Here is a 14,719-nt window from a genome sequence, read left to right as displayed (position 1 = left end):
GCTATCAGGAAAAAAAATATATATTACACAAAAAAATTCATGTTTACTAAATTAAACATAAGCAACTGCACTTTGTGAAAGACCAACTGATGGCTCCCAAACAACATGTCAGATAACCACAAGCAGCCAACCGAGGCTTTCAGAAAGAGATAATATCTAGTTATAAACACTGGGTACGCCATTAAGTGAATGTATTTTTGCAGGCCACTATGGTGTGGAAGTATTTCTCTTCTCCACTGCCAAAGAAATTTTAAGTGATGATAATAATAATAATAATAATAATAATAATAAATCCCGTGGAGGCCCGGGAAAAGAATAGGCCTCCGGTATGTTCTGCCAGTCGTAAAAGGCGACGAAAAGAACAAACCACTAATAGGGCTAACCCCCCTTTTAGTGTGATTACTTGGTGCAGGACAGAACTAAAGAAGCCTCGGACAAGCGCCGTCATGGTCGGGGACGACGCTTGAACCCTATGCCCGCCCACAATGGTAACGACACTGCTAGCCAACTGGAAAATGATTTAAATCCAAATAGAGGTGTTTTGCAGGATATGCTTCCTGCAACCACCCTAGAAGGAAAACAAAGGCAGAGGATGAGATGGTCAGATGAAGTTAATCGACACCTCATGTTCTGTTATTACCAAGCAACAAACCTAGGAACCAACACAACTGGATACAGATCACAAGTATACACAACATTTATTACCAGATACCCGGAATTAAAATTTTTAACAGAACAACGACTAGCTGATCAGATCCGTGTAGTAATAAAAAATAACAGGATACCCCAGTCAGAATTAGAAAACATCAAACAACAAGTACAACAAATACTAGAACAAAATAATGTGCAATCAGAAGAAGAAGAAAACACAATAATGGACTCAAACATCCCAGAGCAAACAAACAAAGACCAACACGCATCAATTAAACAATCAGAGGAAAACGAAATCTTAACACAGCCACCAGAACAGGCACAAATAAAACACGAAGAGACACATGTGTTAGATATAGAAGAGAAATTTCAGGTGACATATATAGAATACAAAGACACAAATACAGACATTAGACCATTCTTGCATAGACCGCCAAATAACCCACAAGTCGAAACAACAATAAAAACTATCAACACAATCATACACAACAAAATAAATGAAAACACAACTATGGAAGAGTTACAACTACTGGTTTATATAGGAGCACTCACTACACTAAATATACACACTAGGCAGAGATCAGAACAAACCAACACACAGAAGAAACCCACAAAACCAGCATGGCAACACAGGCTACAGATCAGAATAGAAAAACTGAGAAAAGACATCGGACAGCTAACGCAATTTATAAGAAATGAAATATCAGACAAAAAACGAAAAAGGTTAGGTAAAATCTCACAACAAGAAGCAATAGAGCAATTAGATGAAAAAAAGCAGAAATTACAAGCATTGGCCAAACGACTTAGAAGATACAAAAAAAGTGAAAATAGAAGGAAACAAAACCAAACATTCAACACAAACCAAAAGAGATTTTACCAAACAATGGATAACACACACATTAAAATAGACAATCCACCAAACATAACAGACATGGAACACTTCTGGAGCAACATATGGTCAAACCCGGTACAACATAACAGGCATGCACGGTGGATACAAGCAGAAACAGACACATACAAGATGATACCACAAATGCCTGAAGTGATAATTTTGCAACATGAAGTCACCCGAGCAATTAATTCTACACATAATTGGAAAGCCCCTGGAAATGATAAAATAGCAAATTACTGGCTAAAGAAGTTCACCTCAACACATTCACATCTAACTAAATTATTTAACAGTTACATTGCAGACCCATACACATTCCCTGATACACTTGCACATGGAATAACCTATCTGAAACCTAAAGATCAAGCAGACACAGCAAACCCAGCTAAATATCGCCCCATAACATGCCTACCAACAATATACAAAATATTAACTTCAGTCATCACACAGAAATTAATGACACATACAACACAGAACAAAATTATAAATGAAGAACAAAAAGGCTGCTGCAAAGGAGCACGAGGATGTAAAGAGCAACTGATAATAGATACAGAGGTGACATATCAAGCGAAAACTAAACAAAGGTCCCTACACTACGCATACATTGATTACCAAAAAGCCTTTGATAGTGTACCCCACTCATGGTTACTACAGATTTTGGAAATATACAAAGTAGATCCTAAATTGATACAGTTTCTAAACACAGTAATGAAAAACTGGAAAACCACACTTAATATCCAAACAAATTCAGATAACATCACATCACAGCCAATACAGATTAAGCGTGGAATATACCAAGGAGACTCATTAAGTCCCTTCTGGTTCTGTCTTGCTCTGAACCCACTATCCAACATGCTAAATAATACAAATTATGGATACAATATTACTGGAACATACCCACACAAAATCACACATTTGCTATACATGGATGATCTAAAACTGCTGGCAGCAACAAATCAACAACTCAACCAATTACTAAAGATAACAGAAGTATTCAGCAATGATATAAATATGGCTTTTGGAACAGACAAATGTAAGAAAAATAGTATAGTCAAGGGAAAACACACTAAACAAGAAGATTACATATTGGATAACCACAGCGACTGCATAGAAGCGATGGAAAAAACAGATGCCTATAAATATCTAGGATACAGACAAAAAATAGGAATAGATAATACAAATATTAAAGAAGAACTAAAAGAAAAATATAGACAAAGACTAACAAAAATACTGAAAACAGAATTGACAGCAAGAAACAAGACAAAAGCTATAAATACTTATGCTATACCAGTATTGACCTACTCATTTGGAGTAGTGAAATGGAGTGACACAGACCTAGAAGCACTCAATACACTTACACGATCACAATGCCACAAATATAGAATACATCACATACATTCAGCAACAGAAAGATTCGCATTAAGCAGAAAGGAAGGTGGAAGGGGATTTATAGATATAAAAAACCTACATTATGGACAGGTAGACAATTTAAGAAAATTTTTTCTAGAACGAGCAGAAACTAGCAAAATACACAAAGCAATCACTCATCTAAATACATCAGCTACACCATTGCAATTTCATAACCACTTCTACAACCCTTTAGATCACATAACATCAACAGATACAAAGAAAGTAAATTGGAAAAAGAAAACACTACACGGCAAGCACCCGTATCATCTAACACAGCCACACATAGATCAAGACGCATCCAACACATGGCTAAGAAACGGCAATATATACAGTGAGACGGAAGGATTCATGATCGCAATACAGGATCAAACAATAAACACCAGATATTACAGCAAGCATATTATTAAAGATCCCAATACCACAACAGATAAATGCAGACTTTGCAAACAACAAATAGAAACAGTAGATCACATCACAAGCGGATGTACAATACTAGCAAATACAGAATACCCCAGAAGACATGACAATGTAGCAAAAATAATACATCACCAACTTGCCATAAAACATAAACTAATAAAACAACACGTTCCCACATACAAGTACACACCACAAAATGTACTGGAGAATGATGAATACAAATTATACTGGAACAGAATGATTATAACAGATAAAACAACACCACATAACAAACCTGACATCATACTCACCAATAAAAAGAAGAAATTAACACAACTAATTGAAATATCCATACCCAACACAACAAATATACAGAAGAAAACAGGAGAAAAAATTGAAAAATACATCCAACTGGCTGAGGAAGTCAAGGACATGTGGCATCAGGATAAAGTCGACATTATCCCAATTATACTATCAACTACAGGAGTCATACCTCACAATATTCACCAGTACATCAATGCAATACAGCTACATCCAAACATATATATACAACTGCAAAAATCTGTAATTATTGATACATGTTCAATTACCCGAAAGTTCCTAAATGCAATATAACATATACCATACAGTTAGAAGGAAGTCACGCTTGACCGAGGTCCGCGTCACGTTCCATTTTTAACCAGACTTAAGTCTGAGAAAAAAAGTCAATAATAATAATAATCATGACTGTATTCTGAGGCACACATGGTATATGGTTAATGGTGTACCATGTAAGTAGTACAATCATCAACATCTAGACACATGGACACACTCCTGCCAATCTGTATGATGCTCTTTGTGACAAGTATCCAAACAAGGAAGCTACAAACACCTCATTGTTCCATAACAAAGCATGGCCTCATGTTGTGGCTATTGTTTGGATCACGTAATGAGGCTAGAGGGTGTTCCAGCACCATTCATGCATTTATTACCTAATTCTATCACATCAGCATTTTTTCACCCATATTTGTATTATATATATTTTCTCTTCGTATCAGATTTCCTGTTAGGTTTAGAGACTTCAATGTGTAACACAAATTTTAGCGTTTTCAATGAATTATCAATATGAAACTGGATCTAGCATTTGTTTTGATATACACCAGCCTCTGACCCAGTAAATGCAGTTTACATATCCAATCTTCCACATTCATTCGGGAAGCACAGATGGCTATCCTGTAGGGTTTTTGTAGGTGCAATTTTCTGTCTCTCAGATTTCTTTACCGATATAACAACTGACACTGTGAAACAAATTAGTCTATCTTCCTTGAGCTTTTTCCTCTTAACACGGGCTCTCTACATAATGAATAAATGGAAGAAAACACAATTATGAAATATTACCAGCTGTATTTCAGTATATGTTCTGTCAAGTTTAGAATCACCAAACCCACTGTAGAAAGCCTCGTACAAGTAATACTTTCAGCTCAGTGCCAACACAGTGCACAGACATCAGCATATATAGGTAAAATTGTTTTCTGTACTGGATATTCTGAAACTCAAGTCCAACCAGAAGAAATCTGGAGGCAGAATTTGCGCACATTTTTAAAAGAAGCTAAGAAGATTGAGTATTAATGAACTTTGCTTCAATGAATGTGTAAGATTCCTTAGGCGACAATTTGAAAAGAGAAATGTAATTAACACACTCAATTTGTCTCAAGACTGCTCAACACATAAATTTGTGAATCAATATTTGACAATCAGGTATATACACAAAACACCAGGAAAATAATGAGTTGGATAAGAGAAAGAGGAAAGTTATGACAATCTTGCTTGTAATGGTGTCAGTGGGAAACTGTTGCTTTTAATAGAATCTTACTTTAAAGACAGACAACAATGCACAGAAGTTGTGTATGATAATGGAGAGGTAATCAAAAAAAGAAGATCAAACATAAGAAATATAAATTTTGGTGTGCCACAAGGCTCTATTTTGGGCCCCTTCTTGTTTATTTGCTACGTGAATGATTTCCCAAAAGTATTAGACACCAGTCATTGTATTACTATGTATGCTGATGACACCTCTGGGGTTTGCTGGGCACGTAGTAATGATGGCCTAAATTCAGTGGTACAGAATTTTGTTGAAAAAGCCCAAACACATTTTGAAAAAGAAAACCTGAGGGTCAATATTAACAAAACTTATTTAATTTATTTTAAGACAAGTGGCTCAAATACAAATACTGTTGTAAATGAGGACATTCAGGAAATTACCTGTTCAGAATGTAAATTTCTGGGGATATGTATAGATGACAGACTTTCGTGGAATCAGCAAATAGATCATGTCTGTGGTAAAATAACATATAGTCTGTATTTACTAAGGAGATTAGTTCAATAGCTAGATATTGAAGCAATAAAAATAGCGTATTTTGGGTTGGTGTATCCCCATCTATCTTATGGAATTGTATTGTGGGGTGGGTGTAGCCAATACAATATAAGAAGGGTATTTGTATTGCAGAAAAGAGTAATAAGAACTATGGCGAAAGTAAGACCCAGAACTTCATGCAAAAACATGTTTATTAATTTTAATATTATGACAATCTATGCAGTATATGTTTCAATCAATATTATTGGTGAAAAAAAGACAAAAAAGTGACAAACGGGAATATGGAAATCCATGATTACAATACAAGACACAAATCAGACTTGCATATGGTGAGCAGAAGATTGAATCTAACAACAAATACCCCATTTATTAAGGGAGCAATATTGTAAATTCTCTGCCAAACAACCTGAAACAGCTTTCTGCTAGAATTTTTAAAAATGAGTTTAAAAAATGGCTTATATTGAAGTGCCCATACAGTATGGTGCTGACATGATTTGACCTCAGGAATGCTATGTTAAATATACTTAAATGATCTTTTACTTAATAGCACGGAATCTATATATTTTGTGTATTAATAATCTAAATGTAATTACTGTAACATTGCCCATGCATGTTAAATACATGTTTCGAGCAGTATGATTTAAAAAAAAAAAAAATCCTCCATATAATTATCTAATTTTCTGTTAACGAGTCCTGGCAACAGCTTTGTGTGAATACCATTTTGGTTATGAGAGAGGCAAAGGTTGCAGTTTCTGCTGGAAATGATCACAATTTTTGTTAGTCATGCCCAGCTGGTATGGTAGCTCGAGTCTCATAATTTACTAACCACAGCACAATAGGGATTTCAGGTGTGCCGTTTTGCAGTGGTCACTTTGTCAACACGTCACGAACAGTTTACTGTGGAAATACCATAATATGGTCATGTTTTCTTTTTTCCTTTTTTATTCGGAGAAAGCTTAAGACACCTGCTGGATGACTGGTGTCCTCTGTACACTCTACAAGTGGGGCTTCCGAGGCTGTCAGCCCACTTCCTTCAGGAATTTTTGAAAGACAGTGTTTTCAAGATACACATGGGTTCTGCCTTTTAGACACCTTTATCCAGAAAAACTGTGTGCCTCAGGGTTCCGTCCTGAGTGCAGTCCTCTTTGCTACCATCATTAACCCTCTGATGGCCTGTCTCTCACCGGACTTCACCGGCTCCCTTTTCATTGATGATTTTCTACCAATTGCATTTCTCCACAGACCTGTCTCCTAGAGAGACATCTTCAGCACCATCTTAGATGTCTTTAGGCGTAGAGCACAGACAATGGCTTTTGCTTTTCCACTGACAAAACCATTTATATGCATTTCTGCCACTGTCTTTACACCTAGGGTGTGTTGCTCTTCCGTTTGTTGAAATTACAAAATTCCTGGGGCTCATGCTTGACAGGAACTTTCCTGGTCCTCCCACACGTCTTACCTGGCTGCCCGCTGTACCCAGTCCCTCAATGTCCTGTGTGTTCTCAGCAGTACTTCCTGGAGGGTGGATCGGACCACCCTCCTCCATTTGCACCGATCCCTTGCCTGTTCAAAACTAGAATATAGGTGTTTCATTTATGCATCTGCATGTCCATGCATCTTACGCTGTGCCAATACAATCCACCATTGAGGCATCCGCTTGGCCACTGGCACTGTTTACTCTAGCCCAGTTGGGAGTCTGTATGCAGGAACTGCCAAACTCTCACTGTCATACCAGCAGATATGCATGCCGTTTGTCTGCCATCCCTGGCCATCTGTGCAATGCCTCCTCCTTCGATGTCTCCTTTGATCACTAGTACGGGGTGAGTACCTCTTCTCTGTTACCTCCTAGAATTTGCTTTTAGCTATTGCTCCAGTAGCTTAACTTCAAACTACCTGCCACTTTCCCGATGGGTGTGAACCCTTCACTTACCTCGCCTTTGTGCAGCAGCCTGTGTTCAACTTGGACTACATTCACTTCCTAAGGACACTACACCAGACTTGCTCTATTGCGGTAAGTTTCTCCACCTTCGCACAGAACTTCGCAATAGTACCTTCGTGTATACTGACGGTTCTCGGAATGACCGTGGTGTCGGGTGTGCCTTTGTCACTGGCACCGACGATTTTTGGCATCGGCTTCTGAAACACCTCAGAGCTCTTAGCTCTATATCAGGCCAGGCAGTACATCTGGCAACAATGGCTTTTCAATTGCGTCATTTGCTCCCTCTCTCTCTCTGTGTCCTTCAAAGCCTCAGTGTGCTGTACACTGTCTGCCCCTTAGTGCAACGGGTCCAAGAAAGCATTCACTTGCTAAGTCTTGATGTAGCAACTGTGCTGGTTATGTGAGTCCCTGGTCACATTGGTCTGACAGGAAACGGGGCCACTGATGCTGCTGCCTACACTGCAGTCCTCATACCTCAGCCTGCTAGTTCTTCCATTCCCTCTGATGATCTCTGTGTTGCCATCTGTCAGCACACGGTGTCACTTTGGCGTCACCACTGGTCTTCCCTTTATGGGAACAAGCTACGGCGAATTAAACCTCTTCCTGCAGCTTGGCCAACCTCCTCTCGGCTCTCTCGCCACTAGGACATCATTTTAGCTACATTGCATATTGGGCACTGTCTTTTTAGTCATAGCCATTTGTTTTTGCCATTTCTTGATGGAATCCCCTTTTTTTTAACCACTTATGTTCTAATTCATGTTTGCCGTCTGAGTTTCTGCTGTTTTAGCGAATGATATACACGGTGTCGACCACATTTTATTTTTTTTATCCGTTATAACAATAATTTGGAACACACAAGGCAATACTGACACTAAAGACTTATCTCAGAAGACAATTTAAGGAAAGGCATTTGTGGACTTAGAGAAGGCTGTTGACAATGGTGACTGGAATACTCTCTTTCAAATTCTGAAGGTGGCAGGGTAAAACATAGGGAGCAAAAGGCTATTTACAATTTGTACAGAAACCAAATGGCAGTTACAAGTTGAGAGGCACAAAAGGGAAGTACAGGAAACAAAAGAAAAATTTGGAACAGGAATTAAAATCCATGGCAAAGAAATAAAAACCTCGAGGTTTGCTGATGACACTGTAATTCTGTCAGAGACAGCAAAGGACTTCGAAGAGCAGCTAAATGGAATGGACAGTGTCTTGAAAGGAGGATGAACATCAACAAAAGGAAAATGAGGATAATGGAATGCATCGAATTAAATCAGGTGATTCTGAGGGAATTACATTAGGAAATGATGCACTTAAAGTAATAAATGAGTTTTGCTATTTGGGAAGCAAAATAACTGATGATGGTTGAAGTGGGGAGGATATAAAATCTAGACTGGCTCTGGCAAAGAAAGCATTTCTGAAGAAGAGAAATTTATTAACATAGAGTATAAATTTAAGTGTCGGAAGGTTTTTTTTTTTTTCTAAAGTATTTGTATGGAGTGCAGCCATGCATGGAAGTGAAACATGGACAATAACTAGTTTAGTCAAGAAGGGAATAGAAGCTTTCGAAATGTGGTGCTACAGAAGAATGCTGAAGATTAGATGGGTAGATCACATAACTAATGAGGAGGTAGTAAGTGTAATTGGAAAGAAAAAGAATTTGTGGCACAACTTGGCTAGGAGAAGGGATCAGTCAGTAGGGCACGTACTGAGGCATCAAGGGATCACCAATTTAGTATTGGAGGGACACATGGAGGATAAAATTCGGAGAGGGAGACTAAGAGATGAATACACTAAGCAGATTCAGAAGGATGTAGGTTGCAGTAGTTATTTGGAGATGGATGAGGCTCACACAGGATAGTGTAGCAAGGAGACCTCAGTCTCTGGACTGAAGACCACAACACCAACAGCAATATGGCGAAGGACATTTAATCTTTAGTTATAACTGAATGACCAGTTATTCTTTTCTCCCATTTTTGTTTATTCTACACACAACTGTAAACAATTTCCTATCAATGATCTTTAAGTCTGTGAAATACCCATGGAAATAAATGATAAATATAGAAAGCTATTCACAGTTATAGCCCCTTTGTGACTTTTAGCCCACATTGGACAATAAAAACTATTATTTAAACGACCATTAGAAACAAATTATTTACATGCTCATACAATGTTAAGTTATGATAAAATACCAACCAAATAATCTAAGAAGATGAGCTGCACCATACAACTTGCTCATTGGTGTATCAGGATTAGCTTGAAGAAGCTGCAACATTATAAAACAATGGTCATTGTTTATAAACAACAAAGACAATCAATTATTGACAAAATTATTTGACTGAATAGGTAAAAAAATCTACTCACCAAGCCGTGACAGAACACACACATAAGAGACAGTTGTTCTGCCGCCATTTGGTGAGTAGTTTTTTTTATCTATCCAATTAAATGGTCAGTGTTTCATTTACACCTTTACAATCAAAGATATTGCTATGAGAAATAACTAATTATTTTGATCTGTCTGTGGAAAAATATCACTTTTACTAATGAATTCTTGGGGAATACCATATTTGTAAAAAAAATTAATAAATAAATGTACTTTCATGAGTAGGGCTAAAAATTATAATGTTCTTTAATGTTAACACTAATCATGTATAAACTAATCATGTAGACACTCATTCAAACGATCTAAGGAATATGTAACTAACTAGCTACATAACTACCTTCTGACCTACCAACCCAATACTGAAAACATGACAAGATGTAAAGGAAACAGTAATGAACCAGACAGAACATGCCATATGGCTAACTGACAATGCTGACTCATACAAATAATACAACACATTTTTTTCTGAAAGCAGGTTGGTTTTATTCAGGATTTCAATGCAATGTATTAATCTCCACTCTTCAGGTTACAAAATTCTATTTCTCAGCATAATCTCTGTTCAATGCTTTGGCCTAATGCCATCTTACTAGGAGCCCTATATGCCCACATGGTACCAGTCTACTGATCAATGTTGAAGAAAACATCTTGCTATATCAATAACCTCCCCATCATCCATGTACTGCTTCCCATGGAGTGCATCCTTCATTGGGCCAAACAGATGGAAGTCAGAAGGTGCAAGGTCCTGACAATAGGGTGTATGAGGAAGAACAGTCCAATGAAATTGTGTGTGTTCCTCTTTGGAGGAGGAGGGGGAGGAGCAGTGTGGGCACAGACTTGTGTGAGACCTTACGTTGTCGTGGAGGAAAAGCCCATTTGCATTTTTGTGGCAATGAACATGCTGAAGTCATATGTTCAGCTACCTGTGAATAGCACAATACACTACAGAGTTGACCGTCGCACCACGAGGGAGGAAATCGAACAGAATAAGCCATTCAGAGTCCCAGAAGAACATCGCATTGACTTTACCAGCTGTGGGTGTGGCTTTTCTTTGGAGGAGAGGTGGTGTGGTGTCACTCCTCGAATTGCTTGTTTCCGGTTCAAAGTGATGAACCCACGTTTCATTGCCTGTGACAAAGTTTGACAAAAAATTGTCACGATCAGCCTCGTAACACACAAGCAGTTCTGCACACACGGTCCTTTGTTGCTCTTTATGGTCTTCTGTTAGGCTACAAGGAACCCAGTGGACACACACCTCTGAGTACCCCAAACAGCGGATGAGTGTGGCAGCACTACCAAGAGAGTCGTCCAACTGTGCGGTGAGTTGCCCGATTGTGATCTGTTCATCACCACAAGTGAGAGTGTCCGCAAGTTCCGACACTGCAGGAGTCACAGCTGTGTGCTTGGACAGGTTTGCGTGATTTGTTGCAGTGATGACATACACCGTGACCTATGACTCGCCATGCTTTTGTTCACAGTCACGTCTCTGTAGACATTTTGCAAGCACCTAGGAATATCTGTGATGCTCTGGTTTTCCGTCAGAAGAAACTCGATGACAGCTCTCTGCTTGGAATGCACCTCCATTAAAGACACTGCTTTGAAGGCTACATATAGCATGGCATCTTTTAGAACTTCATGGAACTACAGGGTCTGAAGTGAGAATATTCCATGTTGTTTCACAACAAAATCTGTTCACTTTTTCAACCAAAATTGTCTGAGAAAAATGCCTCTTTTATTTACATCTATGAAGAACTAAACATACTTCCCATACATACAATTCTTAGTAACCTTTAAAACTAGAGGTTATGCATCTGAGAATATAACTTTCATAGCTACAGCTCCCTTTGCAGGAAAGAGCAGGCAATACCATTTACACAAAAATAATGATAGAGGGAAAAAAAAATTGAATGAAAATATGAACAAACTATTCAGTGCAAGAGTAAACAATAGGTTACTTCTCCACAGTGGATTTTAGTATACTGTGCACTATTTGTCAAGGTATCAGAAATTATTTTGGACTCTTAACAGTTTGGTTAGTAGACATCAAAATGGTAACACTGTTGACAGTAGCTTGATATGTAAAATTGTACACAAGTATGAACAGAATACCACAGAGAGATGACATCGACATAAATACAAGTTAATCAATGTAAACTTCGGATGCAAGATTTAAAGGTTTCCCTGCCAACAAGATAAGTGGCACACGAGAGATCCAAATAATGTGGAGTAGTTTCTGCATGTCTGTGGAGATAAATAATTTGTTTGAATGTTGAAATGAGTTTTCATACACCAATGTAGTTCCATATCATATGAGATCACGTTGAACTGAGAAAAGGCGAACTTATTTTTCCAGGGATCTAACTGTCTGCATTTTAGTTTAAATTCTTAAATTTCTTGCACATCTGTGTATCTAGTAGCTAAGTTCCTCGCTTTAATAACTGTCTAGTGTATAGCTATGATGTCTTCAGTATAGACAGGGACTGTGATTACTGTGTTCAGATGCGAACTGAGTTGGCGACCCTTTGCTCACAGCTCCAGGCAGAGCTGGCTTCGACTACACAGCTTAATGATGCTGCCAATAGGCATCACTATGGGAGGCCAGATGTGGGGATCCATGAGATGTCCAGTACATACCACGTCTCCTGATTGCTCTACTGCTGTGACTGCCCTGGCTCTGCCCGCACTGAGGTTGACCCCTTACCCGTGGTCGAGGAGGAGGTCATTTCGAGGTGTGGCAGACAGTGAAAGACTTTCCACCCTGAAGTGTGGAGGGCGATTATAAGACCTCCCCAGTTTACCTGACAAAATGGTTTCAGGCACTATCTGTGGCTGATACAGACCCTGAGCCAGATGCAGGGACATTACTGGTAGATAGGAGCCCAACAATGTTGGGCTCATAATGAGACCTCATAGGGATATGACTGCCAAGGAAGGGGAGAAATCCAGTGTGCACTCCATGTGCATACTAGAAGCAGCCATCCCAGATGTGGAAAATGAGCTTCTGGATGCATTGAAGAGCGTAAGGTACAGCCAACTACAGGTGGTGGCTCATGTTGGAACTATTGGTGTGTGTTTTGGAGCAGAACAAATTCTCTCTGGTTTTGGACAGCTGTTTGAATTGGTAAAGACCACCAGTCTTATTTGTGAGATGAAGGCAGATTCACCAACTGTAGCATCAATGGCATGACTGATTACAGACCCTTGATACAGAGCTAAGTAGAGTGTCTGAATCAGAGGCTCAAATGGTTATGCGATTGTGTTGGCTCCAGATTCCTTGATTTGCACCATAGAATGGTACGGTACCAAGTTACACTTAATAGGTGAGGGGTCCTTTATACACGGGAGGTGGCTATGTGGGTAGAGGGGACTGTGTTGTGTGGATTCGGTGGTTTTCTAGGTTAGAGAGTCTCTGGAAAGTACAGAAATGGCTTCAATCTCAAAGACTGCAGGACACACACAGGATGATAGCAATCATTAATATTGTAGTTTTAAACTACTGTAGCTGTACTGGAAAAAGCACCAGATCTCCAAGCACTAATACCAAGCACTAAGCTAAAATCGTTATAAGTACTAGTAGGTGGCTAAAGCCAGAGGTAATACTTGCTGAAATTTTTACAAAGGACCTAATGGTGGTTGGAAAGACATTTTAAATACAAATGGTGGTAGCATGTTTGTTGCTGTTAGATGTAGTTTGTCTTGTAGTGAAATTGAAGGAGGAAGTTCCTTTGAGTTAGTATGGGTAGAGGTTATACTTGACAACAGGAATAAATTAATAATTGGTTCCTTTTATCACCTGCCCAATCCAGATGATACAGTTGCTGAACAGTTAAAAAAAAAAAAAAAAAAAAACTTGAGTGTCATTTCAACTAGGTGTCCTGCTCATACAATTACACTTGGTGATGACTTCAATCTACCCTCAATATGTTGGTAAAAATATGTTCCATGTCGGTGGCAGGTACAGAATATTGTCAGAAATTGTACTAAGCGGTTTCTTCAAAAATTATTGTGAACAATTAATTCAGGAGCCCACTTGAAACATAAATGGTTGCAAAGACATACCTGACCTCTTGGCAACAAATAATCCTGAGCAAATAGGGGCCATCATGAGATATATATGGGGCTTAGCGACCACAAGGTCGTTGTAGCGAGACTGGATAGCACATCACCTAAACCCACCAAAAATAAATATAAAATATATCTACTTAAAAAAGCAAATTTAAATTCACTTAACCCCTTCCTAAGATAGTGTCTCCACTCCTTCCCAACTATGATATTTATCTCATTGTAAGACGAGGTCCCCCACCCCATCATCATTTGAAACATACAGGATCATCTTATATTCACAGATCACAGATTAAACTATTGCTGCTGAGGTTAACATATTTACATTGTTTAATACACTATATAAGCACTGTCTCACATTCACAAATGAAGTTTTAGTTATTGAGTGAACCTGCAGATTTATTTTGAAGAATTTAGAAGAGCATGGCTGGGTAAATGATATCCGCCTTCGAACAGGTTCAAGCTCTCCTGATACAACGAAGTGCTCAATACAGTATCGACGTCCTCGAACAATCATGTGACATTTGACTCGCATGGTGTCAGTGCAAGGGATATACAAGAAACTATGAACTAATCACTTCAAGTCTATTGCTCTGCTTAAAATTTGATAATTTTGTGAAACACAGGAGGAAATAGCACCAAATT

General features: G+C 38.6%; 1 protein-coding gene across 1 annotated transcript in view; it reads right to left on the bottom strand.

Moving 5' to 3' along the window:
• Positions 1-14,719, bottom strand: part of LOC126187324 (mortality factor 4-like protein 1) — a 131,702-nt gene that overhangs the window by 13,779 nt on the left and 103,204 nt on the right. Inside the window, exon 9 of the mRNA XM_049928342.1 lies at positions 9,829-9,898. Coding sequence (XP_049784299.1) covers positions 9,829-9,898 — 70 coding nt within the window. The remainder of the gene's footprint in view (positions 1-9,828; positions 9,899-14,719) is intronic.

The sequence above is a fragment of the Schistocerca cancellata genome, chromosome 5 (assembly GCF_023864275.1).
Source record: "Schistocerca cancellata isolate TAMUIC-IGC-003103 chromosome 5, iqSchCanc2.1, whole genome shotgun sequence".
Classification (NCBI taxonomy): Eukaryota; Metazoa; Arthropoda; class Insecta; order Orthoptera; family Acrididae; genus Schistocerca; species Schistocerca cancellata.
The sequence above is the reverse complement of the archived record's forward strand: the minus strand, read 5'-3'. Positions and strand labels throughout refer to the sequence as shown.